Below are 21,425 nucleotides of genomic sequence, written 5' to 3' on the forward strand. Positions count from 1 at the left end.
TATTTTTGTAACTTGAATTTTATTTAAATAACTCCAAAGCATATGTTAATGTACACTTTATTCTGGCTCATGAATAACAAATGTTTAATTCTCAAATAAGATCCTTGTATAGTTTTGTGTTTGTAATTATATTTTGAGTCTCACTTTTACATGTTCAGTTCCTGGGACAAATAGAATTGACTTTTCATTTTGAATGATGCTGCACAGAACTGTAACATCTACTTGTACCTTTCAGATATTTTTAATGGATGTTCCTGTGTTTATTTTTCAGCATATTTTCATGCGATTACAGATGGTATGTTTTAGTTGAATTAACAATCTCTATAAAGTTGCTTGGTGGGAAATCCATTGTTGGGTTTTTATTTTTTAGCTGCTTTTAAAAAATAGTTTAAAACAGTTTATTTCGTAGTGTAGAATGCATTAAAAGCATAAGGTCATGCATATGTCAGAGACATATTTACAAATTGTACAGTTTCTGTCATTTTTATTTATTGCGGCTCTTGCCAGGCAACAAGATTCAACTCTTACCACTCTGAGGTCAAACTCCCCAAGATAACCCATAGCCATTGTCTAAAAATGCTTTGTTTTGCTTGCCAGCCATGAGATTGATGGCTGCATGTAAAATGGGCCAAATTCTGCACTCCATTTCATAAAGTCTACCTTCCATGGAGTTAGCAGCGATTACCACCGCGACTCAAGCCAGAACATGGAATGAACTCCCCCCAGACACTTTTTATTACTCTTTCACAAAGGCTGAATGGCAGATGAATTTATTTCTGACCTGCAGATTATTCACAGTTACCAGACTTCCTCTTGTTCATTGTAAGGAAGACTTCATGCTAAACTCTTACGAACTCTGCTAAAGGATTCTAGAAAACACGATCCCCTTTCTTCCTCTTTATTTCCAGAAATGTTTGAGATGGAATGTGCTTTTGGAAAAGCCTCAGTGCTTTTGCACCAACACCCAATCTAAGAAGCTGAGTGCATTTTATCAACTAGATGCAATTTATTTCTTTCCCAGGTCTGCTTTTTCTTTAAAACCACAATAAGCAGCATGCAAAAGGGGCTGCCCATCTCCCAGAGCCAATGTCCACCCCTCCAGCCAATGCAAGAGCAGAATGGTGAAAAATCAGTCCTTCCACAGATTTCACATGGCTAAAGTATTACACATGGCTTCAGTTGCCAGAGGTACTACTGGCTGTGGATTAAAGTTCAGTATCTTGGTCAGTCAATATTGTGTTCAAAAAGCAGCTGACTTTATATAGGGTTCCCCTGGAAAGTGTTTTTTCCGTGTTTGACTCTGTAATGAGAGGCTATTCATCATAACACCTGCGTTCATAGGTGCTCTGACTCCTCTTCTGCTCATGCTCAAGGAAGAATGGTACTTACAGTATTCTCTGAATTCCAGGGAAACATCATCATTTCTACAGGATGATTAGTTATAAGAATGGCATTTCTTCACCAAGGCTAAAAGAGCACCTTCCAGAAAAGTAGCATAATGATCCAACATTTGCAGCTTGTTAAATTCACAACACTGAAGAAAATTACCTTAGTAATCATTGCAATACTATCCATTAAAGTCTGGTAGCAAATAGTTTTTCTTTTTAAGACACACCCGGTTATAATTTGTTATGGTGGTTTATCCTGACCAGCTTGGGCAGGTTCTGAAAAAGGAACAAACACCAAGTGTGTGGTTGTTCTAAATACATCCTTCTTCCATTCTTCCCTCCTTCTTTTCCTCTTCTAGTGAAAACAGACCAAAGAGGCCTGACCATCCCTACCATTACATTATAACTAGGTAACACAGAAATTAATCAATTAATTTATTATTAAAAGGAGCAAAATGTAAAAGCAGGAAAAATTTAAGATGCACTACTGAGCAGACTGTGTCCTGCTGGTGTCTCCAAAAGACCCTTGTGATAAAAATGTACAGATTATTTAGCTCTGAAAAGTCAAACATGCTAGATGCAATTTCAAAAGGATGAAATCTTTTCTGTCTTCTATGTTCTTGTAGCATTCTTTTTTTCTTCTGCTTTCTGCACTGCTGGATTTTAGCATCCATGAGTCATGTGATTCTTCCAGCATCAATGTGTTATTTTCTTCTGATCTCTGCCAAAAGACCCCTGGTTAAACTTTCTGCATTTCGATGTGCTGGTGATGGTAGTGGTGGTAACAGTGATGTCTGGGCTGACACCTTCCATTTAATTTATAGACAGAATTTCTCTGCTGATGTTTTTTGAAAAACCATGCTGCCAGAACAGCTGCAACCAGTAACAAACAGAGAAGAATCACTATTACAGCTATGATAGCACCTTTATTGGGCTTGGGACAATCCTCTCCCTGACATGGCTCAGAAGTGGGAACAGGCTTTTCTCCAAGGTCCTGGGTAAGATTTTCTTGCTCAGCAAATTCCTGGGATGCTGTGTCAGTAAGGATGTCTGGAGCTGCTGCAGTGGTTGCTACTTGTTCTGGGTAGGTGGTTGTGTCTCTTGGTTCTATGTATGGAGTGTGATTGGAGGGACTGAGGGTCACAGAGGTTTCTGACATGGATGTTTTAAAGCTGGTTATGTCAAACAGCATCGTTGTCGTGCGCTCCTGAGCCACAGTTTCCAGAGATGTAGCCAGATGTTCCCACGTGGCATCATCATAACCCCTGCTCACACTAGAGTTCTCCAAAACACTCACTGCTGTAAGTGGTACCGGTGTCTCTTTAGCTTCTTCTTCATCTACCCCTGTTGTTGCTACCACAATCTGTGTTAGACCTTCCTCTGGAGCTGGACTGCCATTTCCTGATTTTCTTACTTCCACGTGATTTGGTTGGTCAGTAGTGAGGATGATGTCATCTTCTGTTCCCATTGAACTATCAACTTTATCACCCTCTTCATCATCCTCTACCACCTCTTGTGTTACTGGATATCCATCTAACCATGACTGGTCAGTGATGGCAACTGCATCCATCACTCTCTTTGTATCATTAGTTGTGAGAATGGGTCCAATGGGGAAATCCTCGCTATCATAAAGCATTTTGACATCAGGTTCATCATAGGCTGCCTTCCCTCCAATGTCGTTGTCACCTTCAGAAAACTGTGCTTTAGTGGAATTGTTTCTCTTTTTCTCTGATTCAGGCTCACTGAAAGTTTCTGATGGAAACCAAAACAAGTTTTTTTGACTTAAGAGTGACACAGGGGACTCAGTTGGTGCCCTGCTTCCTGTTTCAGAAATGTCTGTGTGCTGAGTAACCCCTTTGGTACTTACAGTTCTTCCTTCCTCTGAACTTTTACTGAAGGAAAGCTGTATTTGTTCCTGCTGGATTTCCTCTTTGCCATGGCCATGGTCATTGTCAGCGATAGGCATTGATCTGTCATCAGGAAAGTTATCTTCATAGTCAATGTGTGCCTCAGTTTCATCTAGAAAAAATTTTAAAAAACATTAGCCAACATTTAATTATCTGGAAAAGCTCTGAGCTAATTTATTACAAGAATCCAAGAAGGAAGGTGCAATGAGAAGTGTCTTCTAGGCAGTATTTTTCATTCTGTGTAATTGTTTATTAGAAAAGGGCATGGTCCTTGAGCTGATACTCAATTTCAAGGTTCTTTAAAAATCACAATAGTTGTCATTGCTAACTGCTAATATCTTACCTTTCCAGATTTAAAAATGCATATAAATATCCCACTCTCTGAAGAGGACTTCATTTGCTTATTGTTTTCTCAACCTTTTCTCTCCCTAGTATGACTTCTTGCAAGATTTGAGGAAAAAATTTCATCTTATTAAAGGGAGAAATGTGTGTAAAGAGAAAGGTTTAGCAAAAATTAATCAATTAGTAATTAGTAATAAAAAAATACCCCAGACAAAACTAAAATTTTTACAGCAACTTCATCCCTTGTGAGCCAGATGATTTTAAAGAATTATGTTCAGTACATTATGCTCAAGATAGCAAGGCATGTTTTTATCAGTATACTGCTTTTCTTCAATCTCCTTGGTGTTACAGTGATACAACACCTGGGGCCACAACAGTATTTTTTGTTCCATAAGAGCTCTTCAGAGCTCTTCTGCCTCTGACTGAGGCAGACTCCACCAACAAGACTAACATTGAGTTCTGCTTGTTTTCATCTGAAGAAAGCAAGAGGAACCCCGCAAGGCTGGAAAACTGTCTCAAACACTTAAAGCTTTACACCTAGTTAACATGATAATCCAGTCTGGTGGTGATCAACTCTCAGGCTTCCAATTTTAAGGAATTAAATGTTGCCATGGAGAAAAGAGAAAAACAAAATAAAACTAAACTAAATTGGTAAAAAAACCTGAGTGCAACAGAGGGGCAGATTCATTGCAAAGCTTGAGTTTGATTAAGAAATACTCAACAGACCTACCACTCATAGCAAAATAGACTTGATTCAAAGTAGAAAGCTAAAAGTTTGAATTTGATTGGAATAGTGCATTGTAATTTATATTTATCCCACTGTTCTAAAGCCTTAGCTCAATTAAAACTTTTTCAAACTAGATAGGGTGGTTGATTTTCAGTTCATACAAGTTTTAGTCCATAGGAAGTTGATGTAATTTCTGAGATTTATGCTGGCATTAAAAGTCATAAAAAGTAATGCCTTGGGATATGGAAAATAAACTGAATCATGGTGAGAACTTTTCTTTTTAAGAAGGTGTTTAGTCTTTTATGAAGGCAATGAAGCAATAGACCTGGCTTGACATGGGAAACAAGAAATTAATAGGAGAATCTGTACTACAGATCACTGCATTAATGTAAAGCCTTAACTCTTTTTGCCTTTTTACAGTCAACCGATTTTGAATTATATTTTCATCTGGGGCCTACCTCAATTTCTGCCTGAGTCACTTTCTCCTTGGAGTCTGCTTCCCAGACTTCTGGCAGAACCATATTTGGTCTACTCTTAAGAAAGATTAGAAATATTGTCAAACCAGTAGAAATATTGTCAAACCAGTCTGACCAAAACCACTTAGCAGTGATATAGCTCATGCCAGCTCACTTTCTGCCAGAACAGCTTAAGCTAGGTGCCAGAACAGAATGAGCATTGGCAAAACGTATTTTCCTTGGAATAGATCTGTGTGTACCAGAAAGCAAAGCAGTTTTGCAAAGGAAACCCAAATGTGTGACCCAAATAGCCTGCAGAAAGGTAATACCTCTGTGAAAGCTATCATGCTGAAGAGCTGGATGTTCTTAGCAGGTCTTCTCATCTCACAGGAAGTGCCAACAACAGACCTCTCTCCCTCCTGGTCCCAGTGTCCTCATCTGCTGGTATAATCCTCTAGATCCTCCCCATCATCTCCAAAGCAGAAAAAAACTTCTGTCTCATTCAAGGATGATTTAACAGTCAGGGGAATACTACTCTTAGAGTGGAAAGCTTCCTGGTAGGACTCTAATTTTTCTAATTAATCCTCAAATCTTTTCCAGTACTATTTCAGTCTTTTGCAAATGAATGGAGGCTAACTCTGAATACCAGGGCACTTTAGCAACATACTCAGGAAGCTCTGCACAGCTCTATCCATCACAATGCAGCACTTCAACTAACAGTCAAACATTAGTCTCACTTTGTCTCTTCTCTTGCTTTCACTTAGAATTTTTCTGCCTGGCTGGCATTCTCTTTGCATGGAAATGGTGCCTCAAACTATTTTATCCTCTAATCATCCAGACTCCTGCTTGAAGCTGATATCTGTCATGCCTGCTTCACTAAAGTTCAGGGTCTGAGGACAACCTATAGATGTCTGTGGCATCATAATGTGAGTGGAACATCATAATGTGATGTTTATTAACTGTTATTGTCATTGTTTTCTTTTTTTAATTGAATCATCACAAAGGACTGCCTTAACCTCTTGTAACCTCTATTTTTGCCACCCATTTACTTTCTACACTACGGCAATCCAGCTGAGGTTGAAACAGTAATTTTTATGTTGTGGTGGCAGCTACACACATCTGCAAACAAAAATTACATCCACATGCTTGTGTTGTTTCCTCTAGACTTTTTTTTTAGTTAGCAGTATGAATGGGCAGCTAGTATTCATCTCATTGACCAGTACCTTATGTGTATGAGTGGGTCATTGGTGAATGCTTAACAACTATAGTAACACGCTTTTTAGAGATTTTGAAGCTCTTTCCCTTCAGTGTTTCTCCTGCCATGTAGTTTCAGCCCTCTAGGAAAAGGTCCTACGGAGCCACATCAGGAAAAACATGTGCTTCCAAGAAAGTACAAGTCCCCATCTATCAGAACATACTAAAGTTCTGTTGAACCATCAGTCGAGTCTCCATCAGACATGCTGCCTTTGGGCATGATCCTGCCTGTAGAGTAATGAATTGGTGTTTTCTTAATGCAGACTGGGGGAAGAAAAAGCTCATTGTAGTCTAAAGAGACCCTGAGATTGGAGCTCATTATGCAGTGCTTGTCACCACATAAGGGAGTCTTGTTCCCTCTCACAATCAGATAGTGGCCCAAGTTGTAAAGCTGCTCTAACATATTTTCATATTTAATCTCCTATATTTGTAGAGTTTATAGCAAAGACTATCAATATAAATAATGTTAGCTTATGGGATGCCAGAAAGAAAGCAACTATTGAGCTCTCTAACCATCAAAGGAAATACAGACCCCCTTATTCTGGAGCTTTGATTTATAGGATCCTTGACTGACTTACACAGTAATAATACTCTCTTCCTTCTTCTGGGCCTCAGACATTCAAATGGGACTTGGACTCAGTATTTAGTGACTCTATGTTACCCTGATAATCTTTTAAGTCCACCTGAGCTTGATTTTCTGGGAATCGCTTACAGATTTTCTGCACTTCTTTTTTGCTCACCTCTCAGCACTTTCCCAAACTTTCCAGTTCCCTGAATTTTAGTGTTGGCACTGAAGAGCGGCAGCAAAACTAGATTCAGCTCCTCCTCTTATCCAAAAAAATTGTAACCATTATTTATACACATTTTTAAAACTGCTAGCAATTGATTTAAAAGTGATTGCATCTTTCTTTCTACCTAGGCAGGTCTGGTTTTAAGAAGAGCCAGCCCTGAAGTTAATTTATCCAAGGTCAAAATCTTTCTGTATTTAGTCATTGTTCCATCTTGACCATACCCTCTTCTGGCAGATTCAAGGATCAGTGAGTTTTAATTCACTGTCTGAGGGATTACTGAGTCTGAAATGAACTCTTTATAGCAAGAGCTGCTGAAATGACATACTACCAAAGATGTGAAGCTCGGTTAAAAGTTTAAATCCTTTTAATTCTTAATTAATCCTTTTTGGGAAGCATCCAGTCCTATAGAGCTTTCATCTCCTTCAGTTTTTTATTGTAATGTGAAAACAGTGACCTAACATAAAGACAGGCAAAAACAAAGACCCTGGTCTTCCACACTCTAGGATCAGTTTAATTTTTCTTCTAGATAGCATATTGGCATCCAAGCTCTATTTTGAGTGTTGCTATTTTGGACAACCATGAAGTGCACTGCATATTTTATGGGTGTATTTTTGGAGTACAGGAAATTGAAACCTGATTCTATATAGACCGTCTTTATAAATATTTGCACTGTATAAAAGCTTCTTTAGTCCAAGAATCTCAAAGTAGCTACAGCAGACATTAACAAGATTGCATCTGTCTTTAAGGATGGGAAGGAAAAGAGCGTGTAGACTGATTTGCCTAAGAAGAGTCACATTTGTGAACTACAGCATCTCAAAGAATTATCCACTTAGTTTTGATCAGGCACACATACTTCTCTCTAGTTGACCACAGTATGCTAGACAGAAATTGTGCCTTTTATCTTTTGCAATAGCTACAAAAAGGGGGATAGTTCTTATTCCAGCAGAAAGCCTGCCAATAAAACAAATAACCCATCAAAAATTTTAAAACTTATTCCATTTGGCAGAATCTGTTCATGCCAGATCAATACTTTACATTAATCTAATACAACCCCTCAGTGGCAGGCCTGAAAAGGGAACCAAAGTTTGCCATGACAATTGTTTGGACAGGTGATGGGCATATTTGTTGCTGATTGTATTTGTTGCTAATTGTATTTGTCTCTACATTTGCACTCACGGAATGAACACACACACACAAAAAAACAATCTCAGATAAGATCAAAAGCCAGAGACATTTTGTTTGATTCCCCACATTAAAAATAAAAAACTAAAAAGAAATGGTGCTAGTTAGTCATGCTTACAGACCACATGAATGTGAACCAATATCATTCTTGAAAACTCAGAAAGCAAAATTACTCAGAAGTAATGAGAATTGTTGAGCCAGGCAAGAAGACTGGTAGCTGCAGATTAAGTGGTCAAAATTAGCCAAGTCCTCCTTACACTGACATCAGAAGGATAGTCCTCAGCTTAGAAAAGTTGGACTAATTCGGAACACACTTTTTGTATCCAAGTGTTGTCATTGGAGAGATTCCTTAGATGTGTAGAAGTTTGGACTCTCCTGCCACAAGCACATAGCAGGAAAAACCCAAAACAAAAAAGGATAGATACATGACATCCTTCTGAGCCAGTTTTAGGACAGAGATGGAACATGATTTCCCAGTCATCACATCTACCCTCTCTTTGAGGAAGCAAACCCTAGAGAATGCAGCCTAATGCAGTCCAGCCCTGACCCCTGCCACTGAAGTGTTGGTATTAATGCTTCTGATATTTAGCTCATGGTTTATTTTGGGGAAAAAAACCAACAAATATCATTTAGCAATTGTCAGTTTAGTCTCTGTGCTTGCAGGATAGCCACAGTGTGGCACATATACATCTGCTTTCAGACCTTACTACAATATTCTTCAGGATATATTTTGTGAAGCAAATGCATTCTCTTCACAGAAATAAAAAAAGTAATAAATGGCAAAATATGTGTTTTCTGGCAAAATTTCCCTGTTCTCTCTTTAAGGTTGCTTTGTTGGGCTAAATATCCCTGTGTTTTCAGCTAGAACACAGCGCCTTTTCATGACAGGGAATTACAGGAAACAGAGTCACTTATTTTCTCAAAAAGCATCTTATTTAAAAATTGCTATCTATTACCTGGTGTGTACAATGTACATTACAGCCATTTGTAATGTACTGCTTTCCTAATTTCCATCATACTTTACTGTATCCAGAATACACTTAAATTTTTGTCATACTTTACTGTGTCTGAAATCCACTTAATACAAGTCCAAAATTATTTTGTTCAGTTATGCCCATAGCCAGGTTTTGCCATGTATTTTGCATTACATGTCTATTTTTTATATGTATTTTTAAATTTTTTATTTGCAAATCTGCTGACTGTATAGCTGTACACTTATATCCCAGGTACCAGAATGGACTGCATCTCTTCTCACTGGATCAAAACAGACAGGAAAGATGATCACAAAAAGACTTCAAACAACATTTAACTGCTTTATTTAGACACTGCTATGGTGATAGTTCTGTGAATCCATATTTGCTGTGTGTGAGTAAGTGGGTATATAAAGCCAGTCTGATGCTTTTCCACAAACAAGAAAAGCACGCCATTATTGCTGTTTAGTCTGATATTCTGCCTGGACAGCTGGGTATTATAATGGGGCAGTTACTAAATAGAACAATGGTACTCAAGGTGTAACATTCACTAATCCCAGCAAGCTTTATGATAAATGGATAAATGTCATCACACTGCCACAGACAAGGTAGAGTAAGCAGCAGAGAGTAGTATAATGATTTGTCCGTAGTCTCAGAGACACTGCAAGATGTAGGAACAGGCCTTATAGCTCTTAGTGCTCTGACCAGAGTTTTGTCCCACTGGTCTCGTTTTGTTGGAGTAAGAGCATCAGGACCACTTTACATTTCCCAATTGCTCACCCAGCACAGATGCAAAGCAAAGGCTCTGTATCCTCTTACCAGGCTCTAAACAGCACTTAAATGTTCATTGAAATGGCTTCACAAACATCTTTCCATTGATGTCAGCCAGTTAGGACAGAAGTGGTCCAGTCTACCAACAGCATTATAAATTCTCCGTTAAGTCCCATCATTAACCTTCATGATAGGGAAGGTGCTCTCTTGCCTCAAAGCACTTAAAAATCAGTCTGTGTGCTGACTTCTGGAGTACTTAATAATTGTTCTTCTCTGTCCTATGATGCCAAAATATGGGTCAATTCTAAATCAGGTTCCTTTTAATTAAATTCCGTTTTTTTGGTTGTTTTTATTTTTCACTGTATTCTTACTTTTAAAAAAATAATGTAACACATTTTATTTATCCTGTAAAGTCTTCCTTCCTAAGGAATTATGTTCAGGAGGATTAAATATACAATTATTACTTGAACAATTATTTTCTCTCTCATGTCCTTAAAGCATTTGAAAAATATTAATCAGAGAAAGACTCCCAGCATGAAGTCTACATAATAAATAAATTTAAATAATTTTAAAAATCATAATCCACAATTTCACATCTCCTCCCAAGTTACAGTGTTGATGTTTGTGATTTTACAGCCACACTATTGTTCTAAAAAATATTTTTAGTCTTCCCTGTGGCTATGTCAAAGGCTTGAACAAAACAGGGGAAATAGACTATTTATCCAGAGAAAACAGTGAAACACACACAACTTAAATGGTCTGATTCTTTCCCTTCCTTACTTTGGTGTAATACAGTTTTATATCTATGTGTGATGAAGATAGCATTTCCACTAACCTCAGTAAAGGAAAAAGAATATCAATTTGGTGCAGATTATAGGAGATTCAGACTGCGTTAGTTGAAGATCTCTCTGCTTATTGTAGAGGGGTTGGAGTAGATGACCTTAAAGGTTCTTTCCAACCCAAACTGTTCTATGATTCTTTATTCTATGGTCAGATGTAGGTACTCTTTTCTCCTTTTTCCCTCCATGTTCTTCCTTGATGCCCTGCATTGTTTTGTAAAATCATCTGAACTGCTATTTGTAAAAACAGTTTTAGAAGCTGAAACAGTTGCTGGTGCTTTCATTGTTTATTTTTTTGTCTATCTATTCCAGCTGAATGGATTTGAGAATCTGGTTCCCTGGTGCACAGATGTGACCTATTTCTACTAAGAACAAGTTTGACTTTTTCTCATGATTATCCACTGTCTGATGGTATACTCATGAGTAAAAACAACTCCTTGCAAGCCTCTGGACATTAAGAAACATATAGGTTCTAAAACAGAAATACTAACTCCAGCCCATATAGATAGCTCAGCTACCCAACAGCTGCCAATTCCTTTGCTTAAAATTCATCTATTTTGCCAGAAACATTACTTTAAAGATGTGACAGCCTTCTCAAAAAATACTAAATTTTTTCTGATGATCATTCTTAAATACTGGGAAAAAATGTAGGTTTATGCATTGATCAAGGTAACGTGAGAAAGCAGAATTCAAATTACATCCACACCTGAACTCCTGGTACTGTTTAGCCTATGTTTAAATAAGGGGAAAGTTAAAAGACTGCTGTAGAATTTGACTAACAGATAAAGGTGGATTTTATTGAGGGTTTAAATTAAGGAAATGTCATTTTACAATTTGCTTGGGGGTTTTGTGGTTTGGGGTGTTTTTAGAAAAATATTTTCTTGTGTCAAGTCATTTGGTAAGAAAATCCACTTTCATTCTTTTTAATGGAGTAGATATCTTGGCAACTACTCTTGGGTTTGTAGACAAAAGTCCCAGAGGCATCATACAAGGTAAAAACTGCGTTTTTATTGGGGCAAATTAAAAAATAATGCCCTTTTTTGGTCACAGTTTATTTGAGTGGCACAGGCAGCTCTCCTAACTTACATAGGTCTTCAATATTCCCAAGCTAACAAAAGGAAGCAGCGTTTATCATACATTTAAGGACAGAAGCTCAAGGGTTTAAAGCTAAAGGAAAAGCCTAGTAAAAGCCCTGATCAACCACTGGCTTCTTAAAAAAAGCCAGAGGACAAAGTGAAGAGCTTAAAAGATTTTTTTATTTTTAATGGATCCTTCTACCCAGAAAGAAACCTTATGTTCATATAGCTATATATGAGAGAAAATTCTCTTTTCCTTAGATTTCTTGGAGATGTCTACCAATGGACCATAAAAATCCTGTTGGTCTAGCTAAGACAGTCACCGGGACCTTCACTGGTACTGTAGGTGCCCTACAATCCTGGATCCGTGTGCTTAGGGTGCTGGGAGGTTGTGGGCGCCCAACGGGATGCTCCACGTGCTGGGTGAGCTCACCTTTGACACAGGCCTGGACCTGCCCGTACCACTCCCCACAGCTGTTGCAGAGCAGTGTGAATGTCTTCTCCTTGTTGCCCATGAAGTACCCCTGGGCACAGACGTACAGCAGCTCATCCCCCATTTCAAAGCCAGTGTGGCCATGTAGGATGGTGTGGGGGAAGGATGGCGGGTCCCCACAGGGCTTGTCTGAAAGGAAAAAAGAGATGACATTGTAAAAACTTCACAATAGTCTTTTAATGTAGTGCTAGCAGCAGTGCTGATTTTTCCTGTGGATAAACTTATACATGTCCACAGAAATTGTACATCTCATCTGTTTCATGCCATTATGTCCTTTCACAATTATTTCCAGCTGGAATTGGGAAGGTATGAATTGGGCTATAACTGTGATGCCATAACCCTGATATTATTGACATCTGATAGTCATGCGTCTAGAAGGGCTTTGTTTCAAACAAGGCAGGAAGCCAAATCACAGCTGTCTTCCCTGCCTGATTCTACAAAAGCTAACAAAAGCTTGGGCAAGTTGGGACTGAAAGAAACTATTTGGACACGGTCAATTTTCTTACCCACAGAAGTGCTTGTGGAATTGTTTAGGACTGCTTTGATCTCTTCTACACTGTAGGAAGCCAGAAGAGGCTGAGCAATGGCCCAGTCCACACTCAGAGAAAGAAAAGGTCCAGGTGAATACCAGTCAGTTTTAAGACTATCTCTAATCTTCTAGTCTTTCTCAAATCAGGTGTCTTCCCAGGTATCCAAATTTCCTTTTTTAGGCTAGAGACCCTAAAATAAATAGATGACTTTGGGTCATCAGCTTAAGAATACCCAGGGGTAAGTAACACAGCTCTGCTGTCTCTGAGAATCTGAAGAGCTAAATTTGTACCAGAGTATAAGACTCAAAAAGATGTTTGATAGTATTTTTGCTGACAGCATTAGAAGCCAGGAGGAAAAATTACTATGAACAAGATCAAAACTGGTTTTTGTTGCATTAAAGAAGTGCACAGGGGAGGCAGGCTGACAGCTGCCATCACCAGTGTAAACTGAATTTTAATGCTCTTTTTCAGGTTTGAATGATCTTGACCATTGTTAAGGTAGATCAAGATTTTCTAGAGAACTTTCAAGCATTGATTATCTTTCCGCAAAGACCTTCCTCTCTGAAAAGAGCTTTTCACAAGGGGTTTGCCATGTCCCTTTTTCCTCCATGGTTTTTACAATCCTTTTTGGAATAGGTACCTCTTGGTTACAGAAAAAGAAAACAAACAAAAATATTATGTTCCTTGAAAATACTTTTGTTTGGAAGTTGAAAAGACTCCAAGACTATGTTTCTATGTTCTCCATGCAGAAGAAGAAACATCTTTGAAGAGCACCCTTGCTATTTTGCTAGAGTCTACTTTTAGGACATCATCACCACAAGGTCTTGCAAGCAACAGTTCCATTGATGCCAGTTCATGTCCAGAGTTTTCAACGGGCAATAGGATTGACAGAAAAGCTTTTTCAATCTCCCCTATGCAAAAACTCAACCTTTCCTGCTTTTGCCCAGGGACATTCTGCAAAACATTTGTGAGTCTCAGGCTGCAGCTTTTCCCATCATCTACTCACTTCTGACGCAGGCATTGGTAAATACATGCTTATTTAGAAATATGATGTATTTATTTTGGGAGTCATTTACCTTGTAGTGAAATGAAAATCCTGTGGTAAACATCCACACTCTGCGAAAGTTCCTTTGGATCAGGTTTTTGGAAATTGTCTGATAGACCTGACTAACCACTTCTCAAGCGGGTATGCTGAAAAATATCTGCCATTAATATAAGGGACATGCTACTGAAGTCAAACTTTGAAGCCTGTTCTCTGTGTTGTACACACACACACACACACACATACAGACACACACACACGTATATACATATACACTCACACATATATACCGTCTAACACCTTCAGAAGTTAGTGGGAGTTATGCACACACACACTGGCTGAAGAAAAAAGCTTTTGAGGCTACACAAAACTCAGTTTATATAGAATCTTATGGAGGTTTGACATCCAAGGAAGTGAGGAGCAGTTAGCAGCTAATGCCTTTCCTGTGAAATGGTTTGATGAATAGAGATTGATGTGGATGAAAGATATAAAAAATTATTTTATTGCCTCATAGGAAGGCTAGAGAGCCTTGCATTTCACACATTTTATTTATGTAGCTACTTCCATCCATACAAATGGGACCTGTGTGTCTGTTCTGAGGGAAGTATTGATTCCAAGGCTGAATGGGACAATTATACATCAGAGAATATTCTTATCTACAGAGCCTTGTTTCTTAATCTTTTTGCCAGAGGAAGCGGAAAAGCAACACATACAACTGTGGCAAACAGATTAAAAAAGCACATTATAACTTTCCAGGAAAGAAGAAAACCGAAAGCTGAAGGGATCTTTACAGTAAGATTTGACAGAATAAGAGAGCCTGAAAGAGACATCTGGCTGATGCATGAATAGAAAGAAAAGCAGGATTTTAAAGATGTTCATGGACTGACACTGTATGAGGAACTTTTGACTTTCTCATGTGAGACTTTGTAAGGTCATGCCTTTGCTGCAGAACGTACTGAGTGACAGCATGGACAAGCATAAATGAAAGCTTATAAGCTGCAAAGACAGACGCAATTTCCTATATCCATTTTGCTGCTGTCCTCTTCTGCTTAAAATGTACAGGAATTTTCCAGGTTACAGAATCTTATGGCTCCTTGTCCTACTGCAGTCTCAATTGCTATGACAATTCCTGCTCAGTCTTTTGCCAAACCTGTTCCTTCTGGCATATATACAGAAGTAACACTGGCATAGCAACTCATCAAACTGAGCCACTTCTGGGGACAGGCTTTTTGTTCTTGTCTGTAGCCTTTGTACCAGGAACTGGAAGAGCATGGGCTTCTTTGAAACAATAGTCTGTGCTCAGTGCTGGCATTCAGGCCATTTTCTTGCTGGAAGAGAGGAGGCAGATCTGGGCCATGAAGCGTGACAGAGGGTGTGTTAGCAGCAGCTCGTCATGTAGAGGAACAGTAGTGCTCTTTGTTAAGGTGACCACAGGGGTTGCCTGCAGTGGTGCTGTTGGGTAGATGAGGGCTGGGCTCCTCCATCCATCTGGAGTACTGATTTTTCCCTCATCTATTCTCCCATAAACCAGCGTATTTTCTTGCTACTGGCTAAAATATTGACCTAATTCATGCTGCCCAGTAAAACACTTGGATCTGCTTGATACTGGAGGGCCATCCAGCAGACCACCAAGCAGGTCCCATGCTCTGCCTGCTTATGTCCAAGATCATATCTTAAACCTGAACACTTGGACATCATGACCCTTCCAGAATTTTCTACATGTTGATACCAAGGTCAAACTTTAGCAGGGCTTCACACACTGATAACTGACCTCCAGTAAGAGAGTGTGGATTGGGCTTCACAGCAATACAGCACAAAACAGATATAAGGAAATCAGTTAAAGTTCACAGGAGATCCTCATGTCAACAGTAATTCGGCACAGACTGTCTCCTAGAGTGAAAATCACCATTACAGTCAAGAAAGACCTCAATATACACATGCAGAAATCAGAACAGTCAGCATCTGGTAAATGAATGGGAATATGTGACATAGCAAAGATATGGGTGTTGAGCACATATATGTTAGGGCTAGTGACAGCTCTAGTTACAGACCTCTTAGAGACTCAGTAACTGTTTTTTACATGGAGTAAAGAGATCTCCTGTTAACTGAATTAGCAGATTCAGTCATGATTAGATTTAGGAAAAATACCTCCTCAGAATAGTAACTTTAATCCCAGAACACATGTGGAAAGGAGTTTGTGACAGGTGATTTCTGGCAAAGAGTTGGCATGTGTCATTTTAAGAATACAGCAATTCTCCTCCCCAATCCAGATTACCAGAAGCATCTTCTTTATCTGAACTATGAACATTCCATTAGTCTGTAAAGATTTTTTTGAGATGTCTTGATAAAATACTCTCTACAGAAAGGATGGACTAAGATCAATGGAAAAAAAATCAACATGAAAAAGATGCAGACTTCAGCTTCCACATCTCCTGGCAGAACCAGGAATTTACTGAAATCTGATTATCTACAATAATATCTGCTTTAACTATGTGCCATGCCCTGAAAAACTGACATCCACTTTGACATACAACATCTCCTGTTGCAACCATCAAATTTAGTGGAGTTTTTTCCAGAGAGGTCATTGGAATATTTAGGATGTCATCTTGTCATTAAGAAATTAGAAAATGCAACTCTTAATGGTCAGACCTGTGAATGAGAGGAGTAAGGATGTTTATTTTTCTTCTTGATTGCAGAGACCTTAAAGTATATAGAATTTTTCTGTTTGGATAAATGAGTGCAAAAAGTCAAAACTCAATTATAGCCAATATAAGTGGTGCTTGTAAGCTACTAGTGCTAGGATGACAACACCTCTTACATCAGACAGGGCTTTAAGGACTTTATTAGTCAAGGGACATAACCAGAGAAGTGGGAATTAACTGTCAACTATTTTCAAAGCCATGAAAAATAAAGCTGTAGCACCAAAATAAATTATATCTACAGCAAAACATGACAAATACAAAGAAATAGTTCAAATATTACACAAAGCAAACTGCGGTTTGATTGTTCTTGTAAATGACACTTAATATATTTGCTGTAAAAATACACTAATTTCTTTTTTTCTTACTACTGAAATATGTACAGTAATTTCACGAATACAAGCCGCACCAATTTGACTAAGATTTTGCTCCTAAACCGGAAATGCGGCTAATAATCAGGAGCGGCTAATACAACCTCAGAAGTGCCTGCCAGAGTGCTGAGCCGAGCAGCTGCAAAGTCGGCATTTTGCGATTGTTACAAATCGCTACTTTGTTGCACCGCAGGTGGAGCCTGGCTCCCTGTAGGCAGCACGGGGAGCGGGGAGAGAGGCGGGAGAGCTCTCTTTCCTCCTCTGCCACAGCCCAGGGGAGAGACGGGGGGGGGCCCGGCGCCGCCATTGCTGCGGCCCGGGGAGGAGAGGGGGGACCCGGGCCGCCCCTACCGCGGCCCGGGGAGGAGAGGGGGGACCCGGGCCGCCCCTGCCGCGGCCCGGGGAGGGGGGGGAAGCCCGCACCACCATTGCTGCGGCCCGGGGAGGGGGGGGGAAGCCCGCGCCGCCATTGCTGCGGCCCGGGGAGGGGGGGGGAAGCGCGCGCCGCCATTGCCGTGGCCCGGGGAGGGGGGGGGAAGCCGGCGCCGCCATTGCTGCGGCTCGGGGAGCCGACGGGAGCCCCGCGGAAGCCATTGCCGTGGCCCGGGGAGCCGACGGGAGCCCCGCGCAGCCATTGCCGTGGCCCGGGGAGGGGGGGGGAAGCGCGCGCCGCCATTGCCGCGGCTCGGGGAGCCGACGGGGTGCTTTGTCCCCGCCCGCCGCCGCCGCGGCAGGAGCGGGGAAACGCCGTCCCTGCCCGCCGCCGGCGCCACGGGCGCGGGAAAGCTCCGTCCCCGCCCGCCGCCGCTGCCGTAGGAGCGGGGGAAGCTCCGTCCCTGCCTCCCACCGCGGGGCAGCGCCGACCCGGGGTGACTGAGCCCAGTGGCAGCGGCGGCCGGCCCCGAGCTGCAGCACCGGGCTGGGCCACCTGGCCCCGTCAGCGGCCCCTAGCGGGCCGAGCCTGCACAGCCTTAGCTCAGCCAGTAAACGCCGCCCTCCCGCGGTTCTGTTACTAATTGCACGCGGGTCCTCGCTGCGAACGACAGAGCGGCTTATATTCGTGTGCGGCTTATCTATGGACAAAAACCGAAATGTTTGCCAAGACCCAGAGATGCGGCTTATAATCAGTGCGGCTTGTATTCGTGAATTTACTGTACATAAGTCATCAAGCTTTGATGGATATCTGGAGCAGCAATCATGTTTAAAATAGTTTGATTTGCATTTATGCTGTACTCTACTACAAGTTACTGCCTTGTTTAGTTTTCCTGAGGTGGCAGCAAATCAAAGCCTGTGGAACAGATCGTATTTGTTGCCTGTAAATATCAGTGGGTCACTTAATGAAAGAACTAGTCGAACTTGGGGTTTATTAACAAAGAGATGTTTCCTTTGCAGCAATAAAAAAAATAAGAAAGAAAACCAAGAGGATTATACATATACATATATATATATATATGGAATTGAATGGTACATGCTAATGGTACATGCTATTACAAAAAATAAGGCAGGAAAAATTCCAGCTTTCTGGTTTTCTTGCTTTACCTACTTCATACTTTGAGGTAATATGAACTCTGATAGAGATACACACTCTGTGTGCCAGATCTAACTTACATGTGATACTACACTTTCAGAATTGCCAGAATCTATTTTTAGATATTTTTTGGCACTCAGGGCCTAAGAGGGAAACTTTCTGATCTCAGCAGATCCTGAGCTGGTACAGAGTTGTCTTGCTGATTCTAATGATGGCATAACACATGTGTTTATGAGAAGCTGGGAAGACACATTTCTCTGTACTGTGGAAACTGCAGTTATACGCAGAGCATTCATAAAACATTACAGCTACACCTTTCCTTGTCAAACAAAATCCTTAGAATCAATTCCCCGTGAAAGATAACTCTTAGTCTCAACAATTACTGTGATTCTTCTGTGTGTACAGATCAAAATCCATTTCAGAAACAAAAAAACCCCCCTGCGTCTCTCTCCAGAACTTCTGTTTTTAAAAGCCTGATGCTGTAAGCACACTCAGAACTCTTGCTAGAATCTGACTATTGCCCCGGTGTAGGGACATGCTGAAATGTGCGCTTGAGGAATTTGACTCCACTCATTTGCATGGTAAATGTTAATTGAGTAAAGATTAGTTATAAATCAAGGGATAAGATGTGAATTTGTCATGATTTGTACTAGAACTTTCATGGTGTTTTGAGATGCATTCTGCACAGTCCTAAAGTCTAAAAGTAGAGTTGCAATGAGTTATTAATATCAGTTTAGTTTCTGAAGTAGATGTTGATGTGACTGTTCCCTCTGTTTTCAACATACCAGCCTGTCTGAGCCTTTGACTCTTCTCAGCCAAGTCTGACAAAGAAGGAAAACTGCTGTCAGCTCATTATTAGTTGGATGGATATAAAAGAAATGAAAGGGCTTGAAGAAATTAATACAGGTCTCTGTGTTAGAAACCTGGGATTTATCACTTTCATCAGGGCAAAACAACTTGCCTTTGTACTTAACTCTAATGTATTACCATATTATAATTGCAAATGTATAGATTAAAAGTGATGTCCACTTTTCTAAGACTAAAAAATAATTCATGAGGTTTCAAGTAAGAAAAAACTCCTTAATCCAAACTTAGATGTGTCATTATTAGCCACATGTACATAAGATCAGAACAGATATGCTGTGCGTGAGGTTGCAGCGCAGGGTTTGCTCTTGCTGCTTCTTACTGGATATTTGCTAAAACTGAAACTGGCATCCCTGAGGATGTTCTTTCATGAGTCAACAGCTCTGTGCTGGCTTGTGTGTTACTGTTGTAATGTTAAGGCTGTTTCCTTTCCGGACTTTGCTCTTTTCATACTAGGTACAAACCAACCTCTGCCCCACAACTTCACTTAAATCTTTTTGTTCAGCTCTGCATCCCAATTTTTAAAATACATTTAAAGAAGAGGGAACCTTAGAGTCATCCAGAAATGTTTCTGTGTGTAAGACTACTTGATGAGCACATTGAGATGGATGATCATTCTGTTCTGTCATCAGAAAATTCCCTGCCTTCTGCAAAACAAATTCTTCATAACTTGTACATTCTTTGCAAACTATCTGAATTTACCCAGAGTTTAAAGTATGCAGCTTTTGAGTCCCATGTAGTAGTCCTTTCCACCATAGCTGTGTCTAGTTGCTTTCTTGCCTCCCCCTTTACCGTGAGCAGTAACCAAATGCACAAGGTCAACACAGCTCCTTTTACGAGATCCAGCATTTATGTGTAAGCTCAGATGAAGCAGGTGGGGACAGACAGGGGAGCACAAGGGCACAGTGGAACAATAGTGGCCAGAGCAATTATTTCAGCATCTCACAGCTGTCCCAACCCACCACAAGGTTTTTCTCGAGTGGGGGGAATGATGACAAAAGAGGTTTGAAGGAAGACAATGAGAGAGTTTTGCAGATGTTTACAGGGAGCTGGTCCTGTATGTGTGAGGAGCAGCATGGAGAAAGCACAAAGGTGCTTGTGTGACCACATTAGCAACTGGGTGACAGAATTGGCATTGCTCACAGCAGCACGGAGCCTGGAGTTGATATCACAAGGGTTACTTGAGTGGATGGTCAAACTCTGCTAAAATCATGCTTTCTATTTGGTATACAGCAAATATCCATCACCACTGCCACATTTCACCTCAACCACATTTTCATCCATACTGCTACCACTGATAGTTTATCTGAATGCCCCACCCTATGCTGTAGACTTACTGTTTCTTAGTAAATGCCGTCAGCTTACCCTTCCTTTTCTTGGAAATCAGATGCAAAAAACTCACTGTGGACATCAACAATCTGTTTTGAGGGTTCCCAAATTTCTTTACAAAATCCTGCCTATCAGTAACAATTTACTTTTTGCCTTCAGAATTCATATTTGTTTGTGGGTTCCATAACTTAAATATTGAAAAATTAAAGTACCAACTTATATTGGAAATAATTTGGTTTTCAGAATCATCTGCAATACATGGGCATCCTTAGCAGCCTGGTCTACACTTACTAAAAAACCACCCAAAACAAAGCAAAACTATGCTAAAATGGAGGCAATGAAGTTATTTGCATACAAATGTTGTATACTGACAGATATACAACAGAGTGGTGTGTTGCAAATCAAGCCAGTTTGCTGAGTTACATTCAGCTACAGTGCTAAGTGACAGGCGTCAGCCATCTCCATTAGATTGGTGTCAGATATATTCCTTTCCATAAAATATGTTCTGTGAGCACCAAAATGGGTTCTGCCAGATCAGTAGTGCTGTTTGAACTCACTAAACTGCAGCAAAGACAAAAGATAATACAGTTTATTTGCCGCAACCAGTCTTTGCAGCAGTTGGCTCTTGTAGTGGGCAATTACTGCAAAGATTTATGCCTTAACATTTCCTTTTTCTCTCTCAGCAGTAGAAAAATTGAAGGCAAAACGTTTAATGTTGCAAGACAGTGATGACTCTGCATTATTTCTAAAATATATCAGTGCTGACCTTCATCCTTTATACAAAAAGCGTCATATTGGTCATTCACAAAGGGATCGGTTTCAATTTTAACATCAATGGCTTTCACGCTCTGCAGTTTGCTGCCCAT

General features: G+C 40.2%; 1 protein-coding gene across 1 annotated transcript; it reads right to left on the reverse strand.

Moving 5' to 3' along the window:
• SUSD5 (sushi domain containing 5) lies at positions 1-21,425 on the reverse strand. Its single transcript, XM_033053065.1, has 4 exons — positions 21,326-21,425; positions 13,803-13,889; positions 12,137-12,325; positions 1-3,407 (listed from the first exon to the last, which is right to left on the reverse strand). Exons 1-4 carry the CDS (start codon positions 21,423-21,425, stop codon positions 2,128-2,130), a joined length of 1,656 nt encoding a protein of 551 aa, XP_032908956.1. The 3' UTR covers positions 1-2,127.

This window comes from Catharus ustulatus, chromosome 1, assembly GCF_009819885.2.
Source record: "Catharus ustulatus isolate bCatUst1 chromosome 1, bCatUst1.pri.v2, whole genome shotgun sequence".
In the NCBI taxonomy this organism is placed as follows: Eukaryota; Metazoa; Chordata; class Aves; order Passeriformes; family Turdidae; genus Catharus; species Catharus ustulatus.